General features: G+C 40.1%; 1 protein-coding gene and 2 pseudogenes across 2 annotated transcripts in view; 2 read left to right on the plus strand and 1 right to left on the minus strand.

Annotated features, from left to right (window-relative positions):
* The window catches only part of TCEANC2 (transcription elongation factor A N-terminal and central domain containing 2), a 61326-nt gene that overhangs the window by 18795 nt on the left and 17321 nt on the right, over window positions 1-25210 (plus strand). For both annotated transcript variants that reach the window (XM_035251578.3, XM_002750858.6), the window contains exon 4: window positions 19923-20116. In XM_035251578.3, the coding sequence (XP_035107469.3) occupies window positions 19923-20116 (194 nt within the window). The remainder of the gene's footprint in view (window positions 1-19922; window positions 20117-25210) is intronic.
* On the minus strand, window positions 4121-4781 carry LOC100390757 (glutathione S-transferase Mu 5 pseudogene; annotated as a pseudogene).
* On the plus strand, window positions 21182-21697 carry LOC144577006 (cytochrome c oxidase subunit 7B, mitochondrial pseudogene; annotated as a pseudogene).

Below are 25210 nucleotides of genomic sequence, written 5' to 3' on the forward strand. Positions count from 1 at the left end.
GTCTTGAATTCCTGGGCTCAAGCAGTCTTCTCACCTCAGCCTCCCAAAGTGCTGAGATTACATGTGTGAGCCACCATGCCTGGCAACAACCATTATTTCTTCAGAAGTTCCTCTCTTTAATTATTTCTGTTCCCTCCTTCTGAGATTCTATTATTAGAAGCATGTTAGGTCTTCTATTATTCATACCCCTTAGTTTATCTATTTTTTATCTCTTCGTCTGACTCAGCATTATAGGGTAATGTCTTCAGATATGTATCTTCCAAGTCACCCATTCTCTCTTCAGCTGACTCTAATCTGCTATTTAGCCCATTCGTTAAGTTCTTTATTTCAAAAACTGTTTTCATTTTTACAAATTTGCTTTCTCCCCAAAATGTTTTTATACATTTTTTTTGGTATATTCTTGTGATTGTGCCTTAAACATTTAATATCTAGCTCTTCTGTATTCATCTGACTATTCTAACATTTATGGTTCTTGGGGATTCAAATCTGTTGTTTATTGTTTCTGCTGACTGATGCTACTTGCCTTCCCATATGCTTGTTAATTTTTAATTGTGAACTCATTATTGTATTTCTTTTTTTCTTTGAACTTTATTTTTTTTCGAGACAGGGTCTCACTCTGTCACCCATGCTGGAGTGCAGTGGCGCAATTATGGCTCACTGCAGCCTTGAACTCTTGGGTTCAAGTGATCCTCCTGCCTCAGCCTTTCAAGTAGCTGCGACAGGTAGATAACACCATGCCTGGATCATTTTTAATGTTTTATAGAGAAGGGGTCTTGCTATACAGGAGACCCAGGCTAGGGATATTGAACCCCTGTACCCAAGTGATCCTCCTGCCTCAGCCTCCCAAAATGCTGGGATTATAGGCATGAGCCACTGTGCCTGGCCTCTATGAATCTATAGGAATTCTGTGGGACTAAATTGAGAAGATTCCCTCTAAAGGGGCTTAACAACTTCTGTTTCTGCCAATAGTCAGAGCTATCTCTGACCTGGAATATTTTAGCACACCTCTTAAGGATCTCACCTCAGTATGAGAGTCCCAGGATTAGCTCCCCCACCTCACTGATGGCCCAAAGCTAGGTATTTCAGCAGCATTGCTATTGATATCAGGCCATAGGATAACCCCACCCCTCCCTGAGTGTACCCTTCTAGCCTCTGCTAACTTTTTTATTAGGGTGAGATGGCTTTTTTTCCAGGATCTGGTAATACTGCAGTGAAAGAGTAGCTTTAGTCCACCATAAAGTTTGAGAATTTGCTCTTTGTCGTAAAGATAATAGGATTATTATTGAAGAGTTTTGAATGGAGGAATGACATACTCAGTTTAGAAAAATCTATCTGGTTGCCTTGTGGGAAAAGTGTTGGACAAAAACAAACCTAGAGGCAGGAAGCTCAGTTAGGGAGCTACTAAAACATCTGCATAAGAAATGAGGCTGGTCTGGATGGAGTAGTAATCATGGGGATGAAGCAATTGTAGCTGGAATCAAGAGACATACATGTAATAAATCCAAAGGACTTGTAGATTGATTGGGTGTTGGGAATGAAGATGAAGCGGTAGAGACTGATATGGGCGAATAGGTGGATGGCAGTACCACTCATTAAGATAGGGAAGGAGGTGGAGGGAGTAAGTTCCATTTTAGACTTATTCTGTGGAATGTCCCAAAAGAAATGTCCAAAAGAATGCTAGAAATACAAGAGTGAAGCTAAAGAAAGATTGTAACATATACTGGGGAATCATTTTCAGCATAGAGCTGAGAATTGGTGTGATAATAGTAGATAAGCTTGCCCAGGAAGAGTAAGTTAAGAAGAGCCAAGAGCTGAATCTAAAATCTGGAAGCACACCAGTACTTAAGGACTTAAAGAAGAAACTGAGAAGGTACGACTAGAGAAACAGAAAGGAAACAAAAGAATATTGTCATGGAATGCAAAGGAAAGAGTGTTTCTTTGGGCGTGGGTGGGGGGTAGGTATTGTTTAGCTATGTCCATTCTTGTCAAAGGGCCAAATAAGCTACATCTAAAAATTACACATTGGATTTTGCAAAATGAAGTCATTAATGATCTTGGTTACGACAGTTTCAAAAGTAAGGTTGGGGCAGAAACTTGAGGGGAGAAGATATATGAAAATGAAACAAAATAGACAGTTCTTTCAAGAAGTTTGCTATTGAAAGATAATATGTGGGATTGAAAAAAGTTCTGTTTTTTTTTTTTTTCTTGAGACAAAGTCTCACAGAGTGGCACAATCTCGGCTCACTGCAACCTCCGCCTCCTGGGTTTAAGCAATTCTCCTGCCTCAGCCTCCGGAGTAGCTGGAACTACAGGTGCGCGCCACCACCCCCAGCTAATTTTTTGTATTTTTTAGTAGAGATGGGGTTTCACCGTGTTGGCCTGGATGGTCTCGATCTCTTGACATTGTGATCCGCCTGCCTCTGCTTCCCGAAGTGCTAGGATTACAGGCGTGAGCCACCGCGCCCAGCCGAAAGTTCTGTTTTTATAAGATGGAAGAGGATCCTAACAGGTTGAATGCTAATGGCGAAGATTCTGTAGAGTGAGAGAAGTTAATACAGAATAGTAACAGAGCGAGCCACTATTTATTGTTACGATTGATAAGCAAGATGAGGATTAGCAAGAACCTTGGATCATCCTTTGATCTGTGTTTTATAGAATATATATTCATTCATTAATTCAACACATACTGAGCACCTTCCTTGTTCTATGCCTTATGCTGGGTGCTACAGAATGATGCGTGGTTCATGTTTGTAAGTCACCCACATTCTCTGGAGAAATAGACATTCAGGTGTATAATAATGATTGACGTGAAAATGCTAAAATCAAGGAATGTACAAAGGTCTGTGGGAATACAGGGAGACAGTGACTACTTCTGATTGGGCAAATGGAGAAGGGTTTTTATAGAAGAGACAGGATTTTGCTACGTCAAAATGAGATCTGGCTCATTTCAGGCAGAGACATGAGTAAAGGAATGGAGGCTTGAAAATCCCGAAAACAACATGCTAGAATGTAATATGCATGGCTGGAATGGGCAAGAGTGGATAGAGATAGGACCAGATTATAAAGAAACTTAAAAACTAGCCAGTAGGATATGGACTTTTCCCAGATGCCATTGTTTTCAAGTGTGGATTTCTTAGAACTCTGGTCCAGTGAGATGTTATTTGAAGAAAGTGTCCCGGGTTCAAATAAGCTTGGAATATGTTACATTACTATTTCCTCTCTCTTAGAGGTTTTCAGTATACCATCTCGTCTAATAGGCTAGATGAAATCCTACAATAAGGAAACCTGTTTGGCCGGACACAGTGGCTCATGCCTCTAATCCCAGCACTTTGGGAAGCTGAGGCAGGCAGATCACTTGAGGTCAGAAATTCAAGACCAGCTTGGCCAACATGGTGAAACCTCATCTCTAATAAAAATATAAAAATTAGCTGGGTGTTGTGCTGTGTCTGTAGTCCCCAGCTACTCGGGAGGCTGAGGCAGGAGAACCCGGAAGGTGGAGTTCACACCACTGCACTTTAGCTTGAGGGACAGAATAAAACCTTGTCTCCAATTAAAAAAAAAAAGAAAGAAAGAAAGAAACTTTAATTTTATTTTATGCAGGGTTCCCCAAGGAATACTTTCCATGGTGGGTGGAGGGGGATAACGTATTTTAATAGCAAATTTTATCTTATGAGAATTTTATTTATTTTTTATTATTTTTTCAGGCACGGTTAAGGCTTTATTGGGCATCACACAAGACTGGGTATAGAGACTCAGCAAAGGGATCAGGGTATGTAGACGGTCTTTAAGGACAGTGCTGGGGAGCTCAGGGATCAGTCTGGCTTCTCAAAGAAGAGACAAGCACTGAGGAAAGGCCGTCAGGTTGGCGTTAGGGCAGGAAAAGGGAGATGTTAGGAGGGGAACTTTGGTGGAGGAGAGTGGGGAGCTGAAGCTTTAAAGAGCCTCAATGCGAGGAGGGCTCATGTTAGAAGAAAGCAAGACAGTGAAACCTTGGGGAAGAGAAGATAGCGGAAAGAAGGAAAAAGGAAGAAGTCTCGTCCAGGGAGTCAGGCTGTTCTCCAGCATTCTGCCCAGGCAGCAGGGTCGGCTCCTCCCTCCCATCTTCTGGCAACCCGGGGCCTTATTTGCTGTTCCATGTAGCTGACTTTCCAAACAAAGGACCTGGGACGAATCTGCTGGACTTCATGTAGGTAGAGATCTTCTTCAAACCCTCAAATCAGGAGATGAAGTCCTTCAGGATTGGGAAGGCATCCAGGCAGCAGGGCTCAAATATACGGTTGTGGTTAAGGACGTCATAGGCGAGGAAATCCACAAAGGTGATCTTATCTCCTGCAAACCATGGCCGCTTCCCCAGAAACTGTGAGTAGACCTTTAACTTTTCAGGGAGTTCCTCCAAGTACTTTCTTTGCCTTCAGTTTCTCAAGTTCTGGGTCGTAGCAGATCATGACCAGCTGCATCCGGGTGTCCGTGGTCTGGTTCTCCAAAATGTCCACACGAATCTTCTTCTCTTCTGTCTCCCCACACAGGTTGTGCTTGCGGGCAATGTAGCGCAGGATGGCGTTGCTCTAGGTGATCTTGTGAGCCCCATCAATCAAGTAGGGCAGATTAGGAAAGTCCAGGCTTAGCTTGAATTTGTCCTTCAGCCACTGGCTTCTGTCATAGTCAGGAGCGTCCCCCATCATATAGGTCTTTTCCTTGTAGCTTGAGTCTATGTATTCCAGGAGCAGGCGGATGGTGTGGGCCAGCCTGCGGAGGTCCCAGTACCCCACTGTCGTGGGCATGGTGCTGGTTTGTGCTGGTTCTGCAAACAGGCCTCAAGTGGCGCTGGAGTCAGACTTTTAGTCCGGAGAAAGGAGAGGAAGGGCCTATTTTTTTTTTTTTAACTTTCATTTTAGGTTTGGGGGTACATGTGAAGGTTTGTTATATAGGTAAACTCTCTGTGTCATGGGGGTTTGTTGTACATATTATTTCGTTACCCAGATATTGAACCTAGTACCCAATAATTATGTTTTCTGCTCCTTACCCTTCTCCTACCCGCCACACTCAAGTAGACCTCAGTGTCTATTCCCTTTTTTGTGTTCATAAGTTCTCATCATTTAGCTCCCACTTATAAGTAAAACATGCAGTATTTGGTTTTCTGTTCCTGCATTCGTTTGCTAAGGATAATGGCCTCCAGCTCCATCTATGTTCCTGCAAAGGACATGACCCTGTTCTTTTTTTATGCCTGCATAGTATTCCATGGTGTATCTGTACCACATTTTCTTTATCCAGTCTGACATTGGTGGGCATTTTAATTGATTCCTTGTCTTTGCTATTGTGAATAGTGCTGCAGTGAAGATGGGTATCTTATTAGCAACCTATGAGCTTTAGAAACAGCTGCTACTGGAACCATTTAATGTTAACTATAGGAAGACATGATGAGCATTTCTGGTGACTATGAGAAAAATGCATAGGAAATGGGTGTTAGTAAAGATCAGTTAGAAATCAGGAGATCAGATAGGAGGTCATTCAGATATTCATTCATGTGCCAGGCAGTGTTCTAGATGCCTGTGATCAAAACAAGACAAAAATCCCTATCCTTCTGAAGCTTACATTCTAGTGAGGAGACAGGCAATAAAGAAGAAACATAATAAATAACTTGTTTAGTTATGTTAGAAGATGATAAGTGCTATGCAAGAGAAAAAGTCAAGAAAGTTAAGGGGGATGGGGAATGTGGATGGTGTTGAGGGGAGTGGGCCTGATTGAGAGAGATTTGAGCAGAAACTTGAAGGAGGTGAGAAAGTGAGCCGTGAGGATGAGTTATGGCCATAAACATTGAGCTGAGACACAATGAAGGCTTGGAGGGTAAAGGCTGAGGGAATGGAGGAGGACTGAGAGAATGGAGATGTGAAATAGCTCCTTAGAGAAACCTTATCAGGGATAATGGGCTGGATTTAGCAAGGACTGACCATAGGAGTGAGGCAAAATGGGGATGTCCCGATGCCTCTCGCTGTGTTGCCACCTTTATCTTCTCCCCTGGCTCCCTCTTTCTGCTTTCAGAGAAGCACAAATCTTCCCTTTTAACTGTCTTTGCCACCTTTTCCAAACACCTAATTTCTCTTCTATTTATAGCCAGATTCCTTTAAAAATGTTGTCTTCTCGCAACTCCCATTTCTGGCCTGCCCACTCCTTTGGGAAAACCGTTCCAAGCTGGCTTCTCCCACAACCACTACTCTCTCAGGACACAAGTAACTTCATTCAATCCAAATCCAGTGGTCTTGTCTTAGTTCTCATCTTTCCAGACTGTGAATTTGAGACCATGGATCACTCCCTTTCTGTTGACATAAATGACACTGAACTGGTTGCCAGTTCTGTATCTATTTTTAAACTGTTTGTTACCTTCATAGCCCTTATCTCAGTTTGTAATCACCTATTTAATTATTTACTTCTTTTTTTTTTTATTTGTTAGGCAGTAACTCCATGCCAGCAGAAGTTACATTTTATTTACCAGTGTATTTCAAGCATTAGTGGCATATAGCAGGAGCTCAGGATAGAGTCCTCAAATGAGTGAAAATGACAAAGTTGAACAAGTTTTCTCCATGGCTCTTCTGGCCTTCTATGTCCTTGTTTCTTTCCTGTTTGTTTCTTCAGTCATCATCCTCTCTCCCCTAACAGGGTGCTTTTCCTTAAAGTTCAGCCCATAGTCTTTTGCTGCTGCTTTGAAGCATTTAGCCAGAGAGCTTGTCCATGTCTCCAACTTAGCTGAAGCCTTAATTCAGATACCTCTTGGATATGCATCTCCTGTTCTGATCCATTTTTGAATCTTAGATTTTTAGAAAGGTTGTTCCAATTTACATTCCTACCATTTTCTTAAATCTTACAAATGTAGGAAGTAAAAATAGCATCTTGTTTTCATGTGCTGCATAGAATGAATTGTCTTCCATGCGATTTTTTGGCACTTTGTTCTTCTTTTTGTAAACTGTTCATGTTCTTTGTCCATTTGTGCTGGGATCTTAACAATTTTTCTAATATATTTCTATGAGCTCTGTAAATGTCAGTATAATAACCCTTTTAAATCCATTTACCTACTTCAGTTTATAAACAAGGAAACTGAGACCTAGAGAGATGAAGTGACTTATCCAGGGCCACCTAGTGAGTTAGCACCAGAGATGTAATGAGAATCCAGGTCTCCTGGGGCAGTGTCCCTTCCTGGTTAGCAGACTGCCATTGTGCCCTGGACCCCAGCCATATGTCCCTTTATTTTATTGGACTGTCTCTATGGGTTCTGCCATCTGTTTTAAATCAGAATTTAGTGCCTTTTCTTATATACCTCAAATGGGAGTTTTCTTTCAGTGTTTCCATTTGCATCAGTGTCCCTAGAGTTTTGCTCTCACATAAACCCATTAAGTGGAAATGTCCAGCAGAAAATTGGATATGTGGAATTCAAGCTCAGATGCAAAATTTAGACTGGAAATACTTATTTGGAAGTCATTTGCCAGGAAGTGTTTGCTTACAATCACCTACATAGATGAAGTCTCTGAGTAAAAGGAAAGATGAAGGGGCTGAAGGACTGAACCTGGGAGGAAATCTATGCAGGGGAAGTGGAAGGAAGAAGAGGAACCAGGTAAAGAGGCTAAGGAAGTGTAGTTAGACAGGAAGAGAGCCAGGGCAGTACAAAGGCATGCTGGCCAGAGGGTGTTCTTAGAGGCAGGGGAAATGGGCGGCCCCAGTGTCAAGTGTTGTGGGAAGTTGAGGGCCAGCTAGTAAAAAGTCTTTGGAGCGGGCAGTTACAAGGCCTCTGTGAGCGGATACCTTTATTATTATTATTGTTTTCTTTTTTTGAGACAGAGTTTCTCTCTTGTTACCCAGGCTGGAGTGCAGTGGCACGATCTCAGCTCACCGCAACCTCCGCCTCCTGGGTTCAAGTAATTCTCCTGCCTTAGCCTACCGAGTAGCTGGGACTACCTAGTGAGTTAGCATCAGACTACAGGCATGTGCCACTGATACCTTTATTATTAAGGAAACCAAAGAGCACTGGGTGTCGGTAAATAGCTGATCAGGCAGTGGAATTAGGCCTTGTACTCTCAGCCTGGTGAGCAGAGTCTCTATATGTGAATTTTCACAATACTATATATATGAATATTCTGGGAAAGTTTGGTCAATCATATCTGATTTAAGAGATGCTGTATTTTTGTTTATGATTCATTAACAACAACAAAACCCCTCTTCTTACAAAGTACTTTCACATCTATGACCTTGTTTGATCTATATAACAGTTCTGGAAAGTAAGGGTAATTTTTTTTTCACTTTACAGACGGAAAAACTGAGGCTTGGAGAGTTTAAAGTAACTTGCCCCAGGTTAGACAACCAAATAATAAGTGACAAAGCTAAGATGTTCTTATACCATGTTATGCCATTTCCTGAAACCTAAAGAGGAATAAAAGGCTAAAATCAAAATGATGGTAGGACTGCATTCCTTTCTGGAGGCTCTAGGGGACAATCTGTTTCCTAGACTAGTTGCCTTTTCTAGTTTCTAGAGGTCACCTTTATTCCTTGGCTTGTAATCCCCTTCCTCCATCTTCAAAACTTGCAATGGTAGGTTGAATTCTTCTCACATCTCATCTCTGACCCATCTTTCTGCCTCTTCTTTACTTTTATGGACTCATGTGACTAGATTGGGCCTACCTGGAAAATCCAGGCTAATCTCTCCATCCCAGGGAACTTAACCTGAAATCACATCTATAGAGCTTCTTTTGCCACGTAAGGTAACATAGTCACAGGTTCTGAGGATAAGGGCATAGTCATTATTGAGGACCATTGTTCTGTCTATGATAATCCTCAAATTATGCTATGCTTTTCAGGCTTCTCTGCTCTTGTTCACAATACCTCTTGTGTTATTCCTGTCCCCTTGAGTTATTATTATTTTGCAAAAGCCCTTCAAAAAATCTGACAGAAGCACCAGCGATTCCAGCCCTTGTTGCCTTTGGAGCTGGGAGTTGAGTCACAAACTAAATTGGCATTAGCTGAGTTTAATGCTTTTCGTTCTCAGGGCTCTGCAAGAAAGCTCCTGAGTGAGGTGATGCAGGGACTATGGAGAGATGCTCCTAACCAGGGGTCTCCAGTTTTCTTTTCTTTTCTTTTTGAGACAGAGTCTCACTCTGTCAGACTGGAGTGCAGTGCTGCGATTGTGGCTCACTGAAACCTCCGACACCTGGGTTCAGGCAGTTCTCATGCCTCAGCCTCCCGAGTAGCTGGGATAACTGGCATGCACCACCTAATTTTTGCCCGGCTGATTTTTGCATTTGTAATAGAAATGGGGTTTCACATGTTGGCCAGGCTGGTCTCGAACTCCTGGCCTCATCTGATCTCCCTGCTTCATCCTCCCATTCAGTGCTGGGATTACAGGTGTGAGCCACCCTGCCTTTACCAGCTGAATTGACTCCTCTGTCCTTTTGGCCCTCCTTGGAGTTCCCCTTCAATACTATCTTAGGACCCATGTAATACCTTTTTGTATGCATTTGTTTTTTGAGATATTGTCCCCTGGCTTTCCTAGAGCTCCTTGAATACAGATTAGTCTGGATTTTTCAGGTCTTGTCTTGCTTAACATTCTATCCCAATGCTTAGCACAGGGCGTGGTAAATACTGAGTATTTGGTAATGTTTGGTAAATGAGCAAAAGACGGCTTCCCGCAGGGAATTTGTCATAACAGTGTGCGGGGATGCAGAAATCCCCTAACCTTAAACCCAGGGAACTTGACCTGGGTCATAAGACCAGCCAGTGGCACTGCTTACTTTAAAACATAAACTTCATGGAGCAAATAATGACTTTTTGCAGATCATTAACTTCCTTGATGTAGCTACTGGCCAACTTGTAACCTTGGGGAAAGGTCATGGAGCCTCATCTTTTTCATCTGAATCAGGAGGATGTAGGACTATCTGATCACCAGAGGCAATAGTAGAGGGTTAAAGGGTGGGCTCTGGAGCCAGACTGCTTATACATGAAATCTGTTCTGGCTTATTCTTGTGTTTCGCAAGTTACCTCACCTCTCGGTACCTTAGGTTCTTTACCTGTAAGTTGGAGAACTATAGCACCTACTTCATGGGGTTGTTTTGAGGATTAAATGAATTAATGTGTGTAAAGTAGTTAGCACAACAGCTGTCATTATGATTATTTTATAGTTTGTTTAGAGATAAGGTCTCACTCTGCTACCTAGGCTGAGTGCAATGGGGTGATCATAGCTCACTGCAGCCTCAAACTCCTGGGCACACACGATCCTCTTGCCTCAGCCTCCCAAGTAGCTGGGACTGCAGGTATGCGCCACCACATCCAGTCAATTCTTTTTTTTTTTCTTTCTTGCAGACTAGGGTCTCACTGTGTTGCCCAGGCTGATCTCAAACTCCTGGGCCCAAGCAATTCTCCGGCCTTGGCCCCCACAAAGTGCTGGGATTACAGGTGTGCCATCATGCCCAGCCTGTCATTATTAATGTTATCATGGAATTCTCTTTGTGATCCGAAGTTTGTGATTCTGCTCTGTTTTTGTCTAATAGAGGGTTTCTCAAACTCCTTCTTGCCCCAGACTGAATTGCCTTTCTTGCTGTTACTCTTCTTTGGAAATTCTTCTCTCTTGCTGACAAGTCTTGCATCCCCCACTGGGCTTCTTTACAGCCCTACCCTTCCTGGGCTGATTTGGCTGGAGTTGGCAGAAGACTCCCACCAGTCTAGGCATGGCTCTTGTAGGACTATCTGAGCAAAAGCAGTGACTCTACTGTCCAGAACTGTGAGTTGAAGCTTTCTGTCCTTTGGCCACCTCTCAGGGCCTGTGCCTTTTTGATTTTGGAATACTGATAATGTGAATAACAGTATCTTAATACAACCTTATAGAAGACTTCCTGTGCGCCAGTCCCTAATAACAGAGAAGTATAGTGTATTAGGGGTTAAGTGTACAGGCTCTGGAGGTGGAGTCAGGTTGCTTGTGTTCTAATCCTAGCTTCCACACTTACTAGCTGTGAGACCTTGGGCAAGGTGCCTTACTGAGTTTAGCTTTCTCATTTGTAAAAAGAGATATAATAATGGCATTTAAGTCATTGTTGTAAAAATTAGAGATAATTCATATAAAGTCTGGAGTGATAAGTAGGAAAAATTCTCAGCAGTGGATAAGAATTAGAAACTTCATTCTCTCTGCACCTTTGGAGTCAGTTCTTTACTGTGTAGTTTCATTATTTTGTTTGCAGTTGTATGATTTTCCTAATCAACTCCATCCATATTCAACTGTTAGTACAAAACCAATTTGAAAGTCAAATGTAAATGTTTTGTATTTAACCGATTTCATTCGGCAAACATTTATGGATTGTCTCTTCTGTGCTAGGCACTATGCTGGGGGCTGGGAATAGAACTTGGAGTAAGATACAGGTTCTGCCCTCAGTACGTTTATAGTTTTGAGGAGAAGATGGAGATTTAAATATTCTAGGCAGAGGGAATGGTAAGAGCTAAGGCACAGAAGTAGGAGCAGGCCAGCCAGCATGACCCTAAGCAGGGACATGCAAGCTGCTCTCTATGGCTAGAAGTTAGTCACAGAGGCAAAAGGGTGGGGGGGTGAAGGTGAGGGAGGAGGGAGAAGGAGGGTGACATGGTTACAGGTGAGGCCAAAGAGGTTCCAGGTCATCCAGAGCTTTGATGCTGTGTTAGAAATTAATTTTAGGTCAATGGAGAGCCATTGGAGGATTTTCATTAAGGTATGATATGATCAAATTGTGTTTGAAAAAGGTCATTTTGCCTTGAGTATAGGGGATGAATTGGAGAGGGCCAGACTGGAGACAGATTGGTTAGTAAAGTAATGCAGTAGACCTGTGGAGAAGTGATGAGAACCTGAATCAGGGCAGTGAGAGTGCAGAGGAGGTGAGGAGGAAGAGGAAAAGATATAGGGAGAATTAAGGAAGTGGATCAATATGACTTGGAATGGCTGAATGAACATAAGGTTGAAACAATGGACCCTAAAATGGCGGGTGAGTGATGGTGCCATTCTGTGACAAAAATGTTGAGTTAGAGGTGTTTGCAGAATAAGCAGGTAGAGATGTCCAATAGGGTACTGGATATTTGGTCTCGTGCTCAGTGGGAAGCTTTGGCTAGGGCTGCATAGTTAGGAGTCATCTGCCCGCAGGTAGTTAGACCACAGGAGTGGGCAAGATGACTCAGGTGGAGAAAGAAAAGAGAACAGTGACAATGCCCTAGCTGGGGATCACAGAAAACTAAAGATTGGGCGAAGGATCAGCAGCCAGCAGAGGAGACAGAGAAGGAAGAAGAGACCTAGTAACAGGTGGTATCTCCAAAAGAAGTGCAAGAGAATATTTCAGGAAGAAGGCCAGTGTCAGAGGCCACAGAGAGGCCAAGTAATGTCATGATGGAGAAGGACCGTTGGATTTGACCAAGTCAAAGGACTCTGTGTTTGTGGGACTTGTGCATTTTCATTTCTCATACATAAAGCTGGGTCAGCAGTACCTTTTTTAGAGAGAGAAGTTTAAGGTGAGAATCTTATGAAAGAAGGATCTCTATTCTGAAGAAACCTGAATATTGCCCTCCTATAATGCAGCTCAGCCTATTAGGTTTGTTGACACATTGAGCCAGCTCACTAGATTGTGAGCTGAACTGCATGAATATACATGGTCCCATTACTCAGAAGAGACCAGCATTAATAATTTTATTGTAAATTCTTTAAGACTTTTTTCTCTGCATATAAACAAAAATGTTGTTTATATGTATACACATAGGTAATTTTAAAAATAAACAGTGGCTCATATTGTGTGCTCTGAGACCTGCTCTTTTCACTTAACTAAAAAAAGTGATCATTTTTCCAGTTACTATGTGTAGAGCTATTTTAGTTTAGTGTTTCGTTGGTTTTTTTTTTTTTGAGACAGAGTCTTGCTCTGTCACCGGGGCCGGAATGCAGTGGCGCAATCTTGGCTCACTGCAACCTCTGCCTCCCAGGTTCAAGTGATTCTCGAGCCTCAGCCTCCTGAGTGGCTGGAATTAAAGGCATATACCACCACGCCCAGCTAATTTTTGTATTTTTAGTAGAGAAAGGGTTTCACCATGTTGGCCAGGCTGGTCTCAAACCTCTGGCCTCCAGGATTCCACCCACCTCAGCCTCCCAAAGTGCTGTCATGACAGGCGTGAACCACTGCACCCAGCCTATTTTAGTTTTTAATGACTGCAAAGTAGTTATTGTTTAAATTGACTGATTTATTTAACAAACTGGGCCCTTAATGATGAGCTTGTAGATTGTTCCTAGCTTTTCACCATCACAAACAATGCTGGAATGAATATTTCTATACATGTGTCTTCTTTGTATACTTTGGCAGGTAAAATGTAGGCTAAATTCCAGGGGTTGTGACTTTCATCTCTGTGTCCTCAGCACCAGGCATAGGGTAGATGCCCACTAGAAGTGTTTAAATGGGCCAGGCGTGGTGTCTTACATCTGTAATCCCAGCATTTTGGGAGGCCAAAGCAGCTGGATCACCTGAGGTCAGGAGTTCGAGACCAGTCTGGCTAACATGGCGAAACCCCATCTCTACTAAAAATATAAAAATTAGCCAGGCGTGGTGGCACGTGCCTGTAATCCCAGCTACTTGGGCTGGAGAATCGCTTGAAACAGGCAGGTTGCAGTGAGCTGAGGTCGTGCCACTGCACTGTGGCCTGGGTGACAGAGTAAAACTCCATCTTAAAAAACAAGCAAAAAAACTGTTTAAATGCCCTGGATCTGGGGCCAACATCTTGTAGTGTCTTATCATTTTATTGTTAGCATCTACAACAGTGACCAAGTTTGCTGAATGAATAATCTCAGGGAAAAAGAGAACTCTACCCAGAAAAGGAAAGTATTCAGTGATGCTTTGTGCTTTCAAGTGATGTGTATTGGAAAGCACTTTCCTAAGCATTGCTAGCTAGGAAGCACCTTTAGACATTTCTAATGAATGCTCTGCATTCCTCCTCTTTCTCCTTGTGATGAGTATTGATGTACTCCTTTCCCAGGTTCATAGAACAGCTAGGTACAAATTCTTGATAAATAATTGGTTAGAGCGAGAAGTTAAAGACTCAATATTATTTTACCACAACTTCCCTTCAAAGTTACATTTATTTTTCAACTTCAGGATTCTCCTCATAGAACCTTTAAAGCAGGGACAATTTCTTGTTTAAGCCCTACATGACTAGTGGCTAGCATAGTGTCTAGTGCAAGCAGGCCCTCAATAAAGGAGTCAAACAATATTGGGCTATCCAGTTGGCATAATTGGAGAAATTTTCTGAACTTTTGACCATTTTCTCAAATAAATTTTCTTTTCTGCTTCCCTTTGTTCAGTGATGCCTCTTTGATTATATATTAAATTCTTTTTTTTTTAATTGCATTTTAGGTTTTGGGGTACATGTGAAGAACATGTAAGATGGTTGCATAGGTACACACATGGCAGTGTGGTTTGCTGCCTTCCTCCTATATTTGGTATTTCTCCCCATGTTATCCCTCCCCAACTCCCTACCCCCCGACAGACCCCCAGTGTGTGATACTCCCCTCCCTGTGTCCATGTGTTCTACAGCCACCTATGAGTGAGAACATGCGGTGTTTGATTTTCTGTTCTTGTGTCAGTTTGCTAAGAATCATGGTTACCAGGTTCATCCATGTCCCTGCAAACAACACGAACTCATCGTTTTTTATGGCTGTATAGTATTCCATGGTGTATATGTGCCACATTTTCCCTGTCCAGTCTATCATCGATGGACATTTGGGTTGGTTCCAGGTCTTTGCTATTGTAAACAGTGCCACAGTGAACATTCCTGTGCATGTGTCCTTATAGTAGAACGATTTATAATCCTTTGGATATATACCCAGTAATGGGATTGCTGGGTCAAATGGAGTTTCTATTTCTAGTTCCTTGAAGAATCGCCACACTGTCTTCCACAATGGTTGAACTGATTTACACTCCCACCAGCAGTGTAAAAATGTTCCCATTTCTCCGCATCCTCTCTAACATCTGTTGTCTCCAGATTTTTTAAAGATCGCCATTCTACCTGGCGTGAGATGGTATCTCAATGTAGTTTTGATTTGTATTTCTCTAATGACCAGTGATGATGAGCATTTTTTCAAATGCTTTTTGGCCTCATCAATGTCTTCTTTTGTAAAGTGTCTGATCACATCCTTTGCCCACTTTTGAATGGGCTTGTTTGTGTTTTTCTTGTAAATCTGTTTTAGTTCTTTGTAGATTCTGGATATTAGCCCTTTGTCAGATGGGTAGATTGCAAAAATTTTTTCCCATTCTGTTGGCTGCCAATTCACTCTGATGACTGTTTCTTTTGCTGTGCAGAAGCTATGGAGTTTGATTAGGTCCCATTTGTCTATTTTGGCTTTTGTTGCCAATGCTTTTGGTGTTTTAATCATGAAGTCCTTGCCTAGCCTATGTCCTGAATGGTTTTGCCTAGATTTTCTTCTAGGGTTTTTATGGTGTTAAGTCTTATGTTTAAGTCTTTAATCCATCTGTAGTTAATTTTAGTGTAAGGTGTCAGGAAGGGGTCCAGTTTCTGCTTTTTGCACATGGCTAGCCAGTTTTCCCAACACCATTTATTAAACAGGGAATCCTTTCCCCATTGCTTGTTTTTGTCAGATTTGTCAAAGATCAGATGGTTGTAGATGTGTGGCATTGCCTCCTTGAAGAGGTCCTTTACATTCTTTGTTAGTTGTATTTCTAGGTATTTTATTCTCTTTGTAGCAATTGTGAATGGCAGTTCATTCTTGATTTGGCTCTCTTTGAGTCTGTTATTAGTGTATAGGAATGCTTGTGATTTTTGCACATTGATTTTGTATCCTGAGGCTTTGCTGAAGTTGCTTATCAGTTTCAGGAGATTTTGGGCTGAGACAATGGGGTCTTCTAAATACACAATCATGTTGTCTGCAAATAGAGACAGTTTGACTTCCTCCTTTTCTAAATGAATACCCTTTATTTCTTTTTCTTGCCTGATTGCTCTGGCTAGAATTTCCAATGCCATATTGAATAGGAGTGGTGAGAGAGGGCATCCTTGTCTAGTGCCAGATTTCAAATGGAATGCTTCCAGTTTTTGCCCATTCAGTATGATATTGGCTGTTGGTTTGTCATAAATAGCTTTTATTATTTTGAGATATGTTCCATCAATACCTAGTTTATTGAGGGTTTTTAGCATAAAGCGCTGTTGAATTTTGTCAAAGGCCTTCTCTGCATCTATTAAGATAATCATGTGGTTTTTGTCTTTGGTTCTGTTTATGTGGTGAATTACATTTATAGACTTGCATATGTTGAACCAGCCTTGCATCCCCGGGATGAAGCCTACCTGATCATGGTGGATAAGCTTTTTGATGTGCTGTTGCAATCGGTTTGCCAGTATTTTATTGAAGATTTTTGCATCTATGTTCTTCATGGATATTTGCCTGAAGTTCTCTTTTCTTGTTGAGTCTCTGCCGGGTTTTGGTATCAGGATGATATTGGTCTCATAAAATGATTTGGGAAGGATTTCCTCTTTTTGGATTGTTTGGAATAGTTTCAGAAGGAATGTACCAGCTCCTCTTTGTGTGTCTGGTAGAATTCAGCTGTGAACCCATCTGGACCTGGGCTTTTTTTGGTTGGTAGGCTGTTGATTGCTGCCTCAACTTCAGCCCTTGTTATTGGTCTTCATTTTATATTAAATTCTTACATATTGTACTCCGTTTCTGACCTTCATTTTTTATTTCCTATCCATTTTTCTTTTTTGGTGTTGGTCCACATCATTTTCAATATCGTTACTTTATGTTATAATATCTTAGATCTTAGTTATGAAGCTAGTTATGCCTCATAACTCCTCTTTTTCAAAATAGCATTTTATACACTTGTCCAGTTACATTTTTCTAGAAGTATTTGGTTGTAGTCTAATAAAAATAACCTATTGAGATTTTTGGTTGAGATTACATAAAATCTATAAACTAATTTCTTTTTTGCTGTTTGCTTCCCTTCCTTTCCTTTCCTCCTTTCTCCTTCCTTCCTTCCTTCCTTCCTTCCTTCCTTCCTTCCTTCCTTCCTTCCTTCCTTCCTTCCACCTTCCTTCCCTCCCTCCCTCCCTCTTTTTTTTTTGGCAGTCTTGAGTCTTGATCTGTTGCTCAGCTGGGAGTGCAGTGACGTGTTCACATCTCACTGTAGCCTTGAACTTTTGCAATTAAGCCATCCTTCCAGCTCAGCCTCCCAAGTAGCTGAAACTACAGGCATATGCCACCATGCCTGGCTAATTTTTAAATTTTTTGTAGAGACAGAGTCTCACTGTGTTGCCCAGGCTGGTCTTGAACTCCTGGGCTCAAGCAGTCCTCCCACCTTGGCAATCCAAAGTGTTGAGTTTATAAACATGAGCCACTGCACCTGGCCAACTAATTTCTATATAGGCATTTTTGTGCTTTTTTCCATCTCATAATAAGGTTTTCCCTTTATTCAAATCATCCATTATGTATTTTAGTAGGAATGTATGTTAGTCTTTGTATCGGTCTCTCATACAACCAACGTGCTCTCCTGATTCCATCTCCTGCCACTGTGCTCACTGCTGGAGATACAAAGCCGAGCATCCCCTAAGGTTAGAGGATTTCTTGCACAGCAATTTCTGCAGGAAGCTCAATTTGGTGAGCAAAAGAGATAACCAACCAAATAATTACAACTAACTATAGTAATTATCATGGTAAACAGAAGCACAAGATACGAAAGAAGCAGAGAGCAGGGATGCTGACCAAGACTAGAGATATTAAGGAAGAAATCCTGGAGGAAAGGTCCCTTAAATGAGCCTTAAAGATGGAATGGAAGTTGGCCAGATAAAAAGAGAAGAGTATTTCAGGCAGGCAGAGTGTTCATTGGGTGTGTGTTCAAAAGTAAAGAGATACAAAATAAAATGTTTTAGGAGCTCCAAGTAGCTGGAGTATTGGGTGACAGTGGATAGTAGCTGGAAATGAAGATAGAAAGTAGGTAGGAGGGTGGCAGATTGTGAAGGGACTTTTGTGAAAAGGTAAGAGTGGATATAGCACCAGAGGATTTAAGTGGAGGAGTGAAATGGTCAAATTTATGCTTTAGGAAAAAAGTCCCTAAAAAAGAAAACACTAAAAATAAATAAAGGCTATCCTAGCTGCAGTGTGGAAGATGGCATTAAGTGGTACCAAACTTAGCCAGAGGGGTCAATCAGGGTGTCTCTGTAGACATCTGGGGCAACATGCCTTAAGGCAGGGCAGTGGTACTAGGGATGGAAGAAAAGGAGGGATCCCGGAGCATCAGGGGAGGGCGCACAGACAGACAGCACCCTTGCATGCTCACATACCCATTCTTGTCAGCACTTTCCAAAGTGCTTTATAGTTTTCACTAGTTTAAACAGGATGTGTTCCCCTGTTGTGTTCTGACTGGCTATTGCTGACCTAAGAAAGCTGTTGGTTTTTAAAAATATATCTATCTTATATTCAATCCATGGAACAGGATTTAAAAATTCATTAAAATAAAAAATTTAAAAAATATATATCTATCTTGTATTCTTCCATTTTTTTAAACTTTTAGTTTTAAGTGTTAAGTTGACCTTTTTAGCCTTTCTAGGCATTTATTTTTATCTAAGTACTTGTGCATATTGATATTTTTGACCCTTCACCTTTTTAAATTTTTATTATGAAATTCTCAAACATGCACAAAAATAAAGAGAATATTATAACAACTCCTATATGCCCTTCACCCAGGTTCAGTAACTAAGATTTTGCCCCACTTCATCTTTCCCTTTTTGCTTTTGTGTTGTTGCTGAGGTATTTTAAAGCAGAATCTCAGACCTTTTGTCATTTCAACTCTACATACTTCAATATGCATCTCTAAAAATTGTGGATATTTTCTCATGTAACCACAGTGCCATTGTTATTGTGCTTAACAGAGTTTACAATTATTCTGTGGTATAATTTAGTATCTAGTGCATATTCATATTCCTTGTTTATCTCAAAATATCTTTTAACAGTTGGTTTGTTCCAACTGGGATTTGAATCACACATCACATTTGGTAGTTTGGACTCAAGAGACTCTTTTAATCTACAGTAGTCCCTAACCCTAGCGGCCCTTTTCAAAAAAAAACAAACAAAAAAACAAAAACAAAACAAAACTCTACCAACTGTGGAAGAAACCATATCTATTATCCTGTAGAATGTCCCAAATTCAGAATTTGTATTGTTTCTTCATACTATAATTTAATTTATTCTTCTGTCTCGTATTTCCTATAAATTGGAAGTTAGCTTTGAGTGACTAACTGGATTATGGTTCTTTTTCTTTTGGGGAAGAGGATGAGACTACTTCATAGGTTAAGGCTTCCAAGTACTTCTATCTGATAGTCCCACTACTCTTGGGGATGCTAACATTGAACAGTGGGTTTAGATGATGACAGCTCATCCGTCTATTATAAATTTCCCCATCAGACTCATTGAATGAGTTCATCCACTCATGATTGTCTCTGAATGAATTATTTCATCAGGGGATACAAAAAAAGTTCTCATTCTGTCAGTCTTTTCACATGTATTAGCTAAATAGTGTTCCCATAATAACTAGAGCTATTTTGTTGTCTTGAAATATAGTATGCACCCCATTCCCCAAAAAACCTAGAAAAATGCTTAATTCATTTTCTTTTATAGTAATTTTTGGTTAAAGAATGGGTACCATTGTTGTTCTTTTTAATAATCTATTGATTACGCTTCTAGTTTATGACTAATGCATTGGCTAGGATGCTGATTCTCCCCCAGTTATTATCTTATTATCTCAGTCCTTGTGAAACTAACCTCTTTAGCACAAGAGTCTTTAGATCCTTTAGTGTGTGAATGACTTTCTCAGTGCCACACGTCAGTCCATCTAGTCCTGCGCTTTTCAAAAGAAGATGGAACAACCTTTCCTTTGGTTCTTCTCTTCCTGTTCCAGGTCACACTGTGAACAAGCTGCGTAAACACTCAGATTCAGAAGTGGCTTATCTTGCCAGAGAAGTTTATACTGAGTGGAAAACTTTCATTGAAAAACATTCAAATAGACCTTCTATTGAAGTTAGAAGTGATCCCAAAACTGAGTCATTTCGGAAAAATGCCCAGAAATTACTCTCAGAAGCCTTGGAATTAAAGGTAATGCCCTAAATATATACAACTCTTATGTACCCGTAATAACTAATTTTTAAAATAGAAGAAAGATAAAGTTAATGTCCTGGTTTGAATGTGATTAGTAGGTGCTCTTGGTTAAACTGCCTCATGTTACATAATGAGCTTTCATAGTCTTAATGCTGTCTGTGGCTTTATTTTAACCAGTTATTCTTTAAGCATACTGGATTTATAATGTTGTAGGAGGGCAGGCTTTGGAACTAGCAAGATCTTAGTTGAAACCCTGACATTCTAGTTGTGACACCTTAGGCAGATACCTTAACGTTTTTCTGAGACTTGATTTCTTAATCTGTAAAATGAGGATTATAAATCCTACCACCTAAGGTATTAGTTTATAGGAACCATTTATGCAAAAGAATAGTAGTGCCTGCTGATTAGAAGTTATTTAATGAATGTTGGTTACTTGCCATTTAAAATTCCTTCCCTTCTCACTGAAGTAAAAATTCTTTGACGGACTGTGTTATGGAATATCAACGGCAAAATAAATAGCTGTCTATTGAAAAGACTCAACTCCCGCATTTTTTGTCAATAGCCATACCTTTAGTTTTAAGGCATAAAATCAACTGGATAGACATGTTCCCTATCATCTTCACGGCTCACAATTCAGATGATGTTAGTGGTTTGAGGTATACATGTTGGAAGAAGGATTTCTGCTCATTAATAATAATATTCATTGTCATCATCATCAAACAACAAATCTTATACGCTAATTAACACTCTGGAAAATCAGACATGTAATATTCCTGTTTCTTCCTCACCCCAAGATATCCCAGAGCAACTCTACTAAAATATCCTTAAAGAACAATTTAATATTAATAATATAAGCAATTCAGAAATTCGATTTAAATGCTAAATCTGTTACTTCAGTCTCTAAAAAAAAATTTAGCCCCTCTATCTCAATTATTTATCTAAAAAAGAAAGACTTGTGATATAGTACTTACTTTTTAAATTTTTTTTAAAGATGGGGTTTCACCCTGATGGCCAGGCTGGTCTTGAACTCCTGACCTCAGATGATCCACCCACCCCGGCCTCCCAAAGTGCTAGGATTACAGGCATGAGTCATGGCTTCCGGCCAGTACTTATTTTATTAAAATAAAATTTTGGACCTGAAGCAAATTTGTACCAAAGCAGCAGCTGCATTGCCACAGTTCTGTCTTCATCTTCATGATGTTTCCCTTGGTCAAAAACACACTAAGTCATCTGCAAGTTCAGCAAACAATGGCATTCAGCAAACAATGGCAAAGTAGAGCCACTGGAAATGGACACCTGATTTTCATGACACTATGGTAATGCTGTATTAGCTAGTGGAGCTACTTTCTGTATTGCTATGTGGATATATGTAGCAACACAAACCGAATAGAATGGAACCTGTCTCTTGTTGGTAGAGTCACCCCAAAGGAATGGAGAGGTCAGTAATTATCTCAGCTGGTATAATAATGAATTGTTTTAAAAAAAAAAAAGCTCATAATTGGCTGGGTGCAGTGGCTCACTCCTGTAATCCCAGCACTTTGGGAGGCCGAGGCTGGTGGATCACAAGGTCAGGAGATCGAGACCATCCAGGCTAACACAGTGAAACCCTGTCTCTACTAAAAATACAAAAAATTAGCCAGGCATGGTGGCACATGCCTGTAGTCCCAGCTACTCGGGAGACTGAGACAGGAGAATCACTTGAACCTGGGAGGTGGAGGTTGCAATGAGCCAAGATCATGCCACTGTATTTCAGCCTGAGTAACACAGTGAGATTCTGTCTCAAAAAAAAAAAACCAAAAACAAAAACAAAACCCAGCTCATAATTGATGCCAGGTTAAAGCACTGTCTACCCATTAAGACATGGCATTATTGAAGAAATAAAGTATATTTGAAACCTTAAAAAAAATAAAAATTTTGGGTTTTTAATTCAAACTTATAATAGAAAATGAGAAAAATGTAGAAAAGGGAAAAAAAATGTAACCCAGACATAATCTTGCTAACACATTGGCACATTTCCTTTTTCAGTAAATTATTATGGCTTTTTAAATGAATGCTGGGCAAGTTATCATTGTCTGAGATTTATATAGAGTGAATTATATGCCAAATGTTCCATAAGATATTTTTATTGATTATTTAAGTAACATTGCAGAAAATGGCATAATTATTTACATTTGTGTTCTCTTTAATCTTGCTCAATTTTAGTTAGTGTCATTTTGTATATCCTTTTCTATATATATTTTTTCATGTTTATAGTTTTTAATGTCTATTTAATAGTTCAGTGAATTGCTATGCTGGAAGTTTGCTTAACTTTTCCTAAATGAAACTTTAATATGAGTATTAAACCCTTGGAAGAGAGGAAAAAATATGAAAGTTGTAAGTCTAATTTACCAGAGTATCGATTAGCCAACAAGAATTATTTTAAATAAAGTTTAGTTTTGAAATAAATCAAAATTATTGCAGAAACATACAGTATGGGTATATAATATGTAGTTAATGTGGTGGTAAGTATCAGTTCCCTTGGTATCTTTTTAAGTAAATGATAATAACGAAGCTATGCTTGTAAGGATTAATGAGCAGTTTGCCTACTATATTAAACTCCATAATAATTATCCTTTTAGTTTATCCATTAATTATCCTTTAAATGGCACATCAAGTGGTAAGCACTCAAGTGTTATAAAGCAAAGTTAAAAAAGTGATACATTTGTTAGTGCTTTTCAACATAATTGGAAAAAATATCAGATTAAGCATAGCTGAATGGTTTTGTTCCCAAAGAGTAAATTTAAAAAATTAAAAGTATGCATCTTACTATCTTTCTTAGCCAAAAAAAAAAAAAAATCTGCTTTCCTTGCATAAACAGCAAAACATTTGATAGCATGTTTATCAGTTTGTTATATTAGAGAATATAAATACAAATACTTTTCTATAAGGTTAATTCTTAGCACCTATCATCATCTGAGATATTTCCATATTAGAGTAAATCAATGAACCATCTAATTCAGTATCTGGTCTTTGACAGTAATCAATGTTGAGTGCATTCAAATCAGGCATCAGATCTCCATGAATGTACTTAATCAGGCAGTAGTAAAGCATTGAGTAAGTTATTGGCCCAGTGACTTAAAAACCTCTACAATTTGATCCTAGCATGTATTATTGCAAATACCAAATCTTCTCATTACATTGTTTTAGGAAAAAAAAATGTTTCCATGTTGTTTCACTCATATCCTTTAATAGTGAAAGCCATAGATGAAGAATAATATGTACAGCCTAAAGATACATCTCTTTATTACCTTACAGATCTTGCTTTCTAGATTCATGGATTATTTCCTTGTTCTTGGAATAGTGGAATAGATGAATAAAAACTCCATCGTTGAAACCCAGGCTCCATTCCTCTTTACTTTCTCCCTTCCGGATCTTCTTTGTTCTTCCCCATCTTTTAGATCTTTCCTCATATGAACATCCCCTGTGGTGTCATTCTCTTACTTCCCCTTCCTCATTATCTACTCTCCTTTCCTACCTCATGACCTGTGATCATTTTCCTATTATGTCATTAAAAAAATGAACCTGATTCTCAAAGTGAGCCTGTATCGTTAAGAGTTATGAAACACTGGCTGGTTGGCTCAGTTGGTTGTCAGATGGTGCTAATGAGATCCAGGTCAGGGGTACGTCCCCATATGGGACTGTTAGTTTTTTCTTTGTTTAATGGCCTCAGACTGCACCCCTGGCTTTGACCAGCTCTCTCGTGAATGTATTCAAGTGGTCAAAAAGAAGTGTAGGTAGATATGTACAAATTCAATCATGCTATTAGAAAATCCATACAACGTTTGCTTCCAGTGGCTATTCAACAGATGTTTAGTAAGGATCTACTTGGTGCTGGGGGAGAAGACAAACATGAATGAGTTGCATTCCCTGTCCTAAAAAAGCTTTACTATCTCCTGGCTGAGAGCCTATAAATGATTAATTAAAATATGAGGCAGTGTGAAATACTGGTACTAACTAGCAAGTATCAACACACAAAGTACAGAGCAGTTAAATCTGATGGGGGAATTGGGAATGCTTCATAGGAGAGATGGCAGTGGAACTCGCCTTTTAAGAGACATAGGATTTTGCTACCTGGAAAATACACATCAAACAGAAACATATTTTATCTGCTATGTATCTGATATTATTAGAAGAGCAAGAAAGAAGGGAGTTAGACATGGGAAGGAAGGACATTCATTTAACAAATATTCTTTGAACACTTACTATGTGCCACTAACCTGTGCTAGGCATGGGCAGTTTAGAAATGGATTCAACATGGTTTCAACTCTAGCAGTGCTTATAGTCTTCTGAGGAAGATAGACAAATAAATCATTACAGGACAGTGTGGGAAGTTCTGCATTTAAGGTAAACGCTTGAAGAAGACCCTGTTCCCTTGTCCTGAGAAAGCTCATGCATGTGGCAGACATCACTAATTGGTTATGGCACCATTTCCCGCTGATGAAGGAGCTCAAGGTGGTTGTGTTTTATATCTTCCTCCAGCTATAGCCATTTCATCCAGAATTAGACAGCTGTATAACACACTTAACTCACAGGCACAAACAAATAAGGAAGGCAGATTTGATTCTCTGTCTCTGGGAAATGTGAAGTAGGAGATATCAAGAAACCAACAGTGCAAGTGTTAAACAGAAGTGATGTTGGAGTTGTGAGGAAGCAGAGTTATGAGTAGAGAAAAGATGTGTAGCATAGAGGGAGAGAATAAGGCAGTTAGAATTGGGAGTGAGTAAAGCCCATGGAGAAGAGCAAAAACGTGTGAGAAAGAGACCAGGCAGCTCATGAGAGATACAGAGAAAGGACCGATTTCTAAATAAATTTCTAGGTTTCTCCCAGTGTTCCTTTCCTTATTCTCATTCATATTATCTCATAGCAAAAGCCCTTTTTCTCAAGGACTCAGTGAAACTCTGGTCCTTCCACTCAGAAGGGTTCATCTAAAGCACCAGATTAGGACCCACTGGAAAGGACTCATCAACTTGGGTGGGTACCAAAGGCCACTTACAAGATAGGCATTCTTCACTTTGTGCAACAAACTCGTTATACACATGGTACATGATGAAT

This window comes from Callithrix jacchus, chromosome 7 (assembly GCF_049354715.1).
Source record: "Callithrix jacchus isolate 240 chromosome 7, calJac240_pri, whole genome shotgun sequence".
Lineage (NCBI taxonomy): Eukaryota > Metazoa > Chordata > Mammalia > Primates > Cebidae > Callithrix > Callithrix jacchus.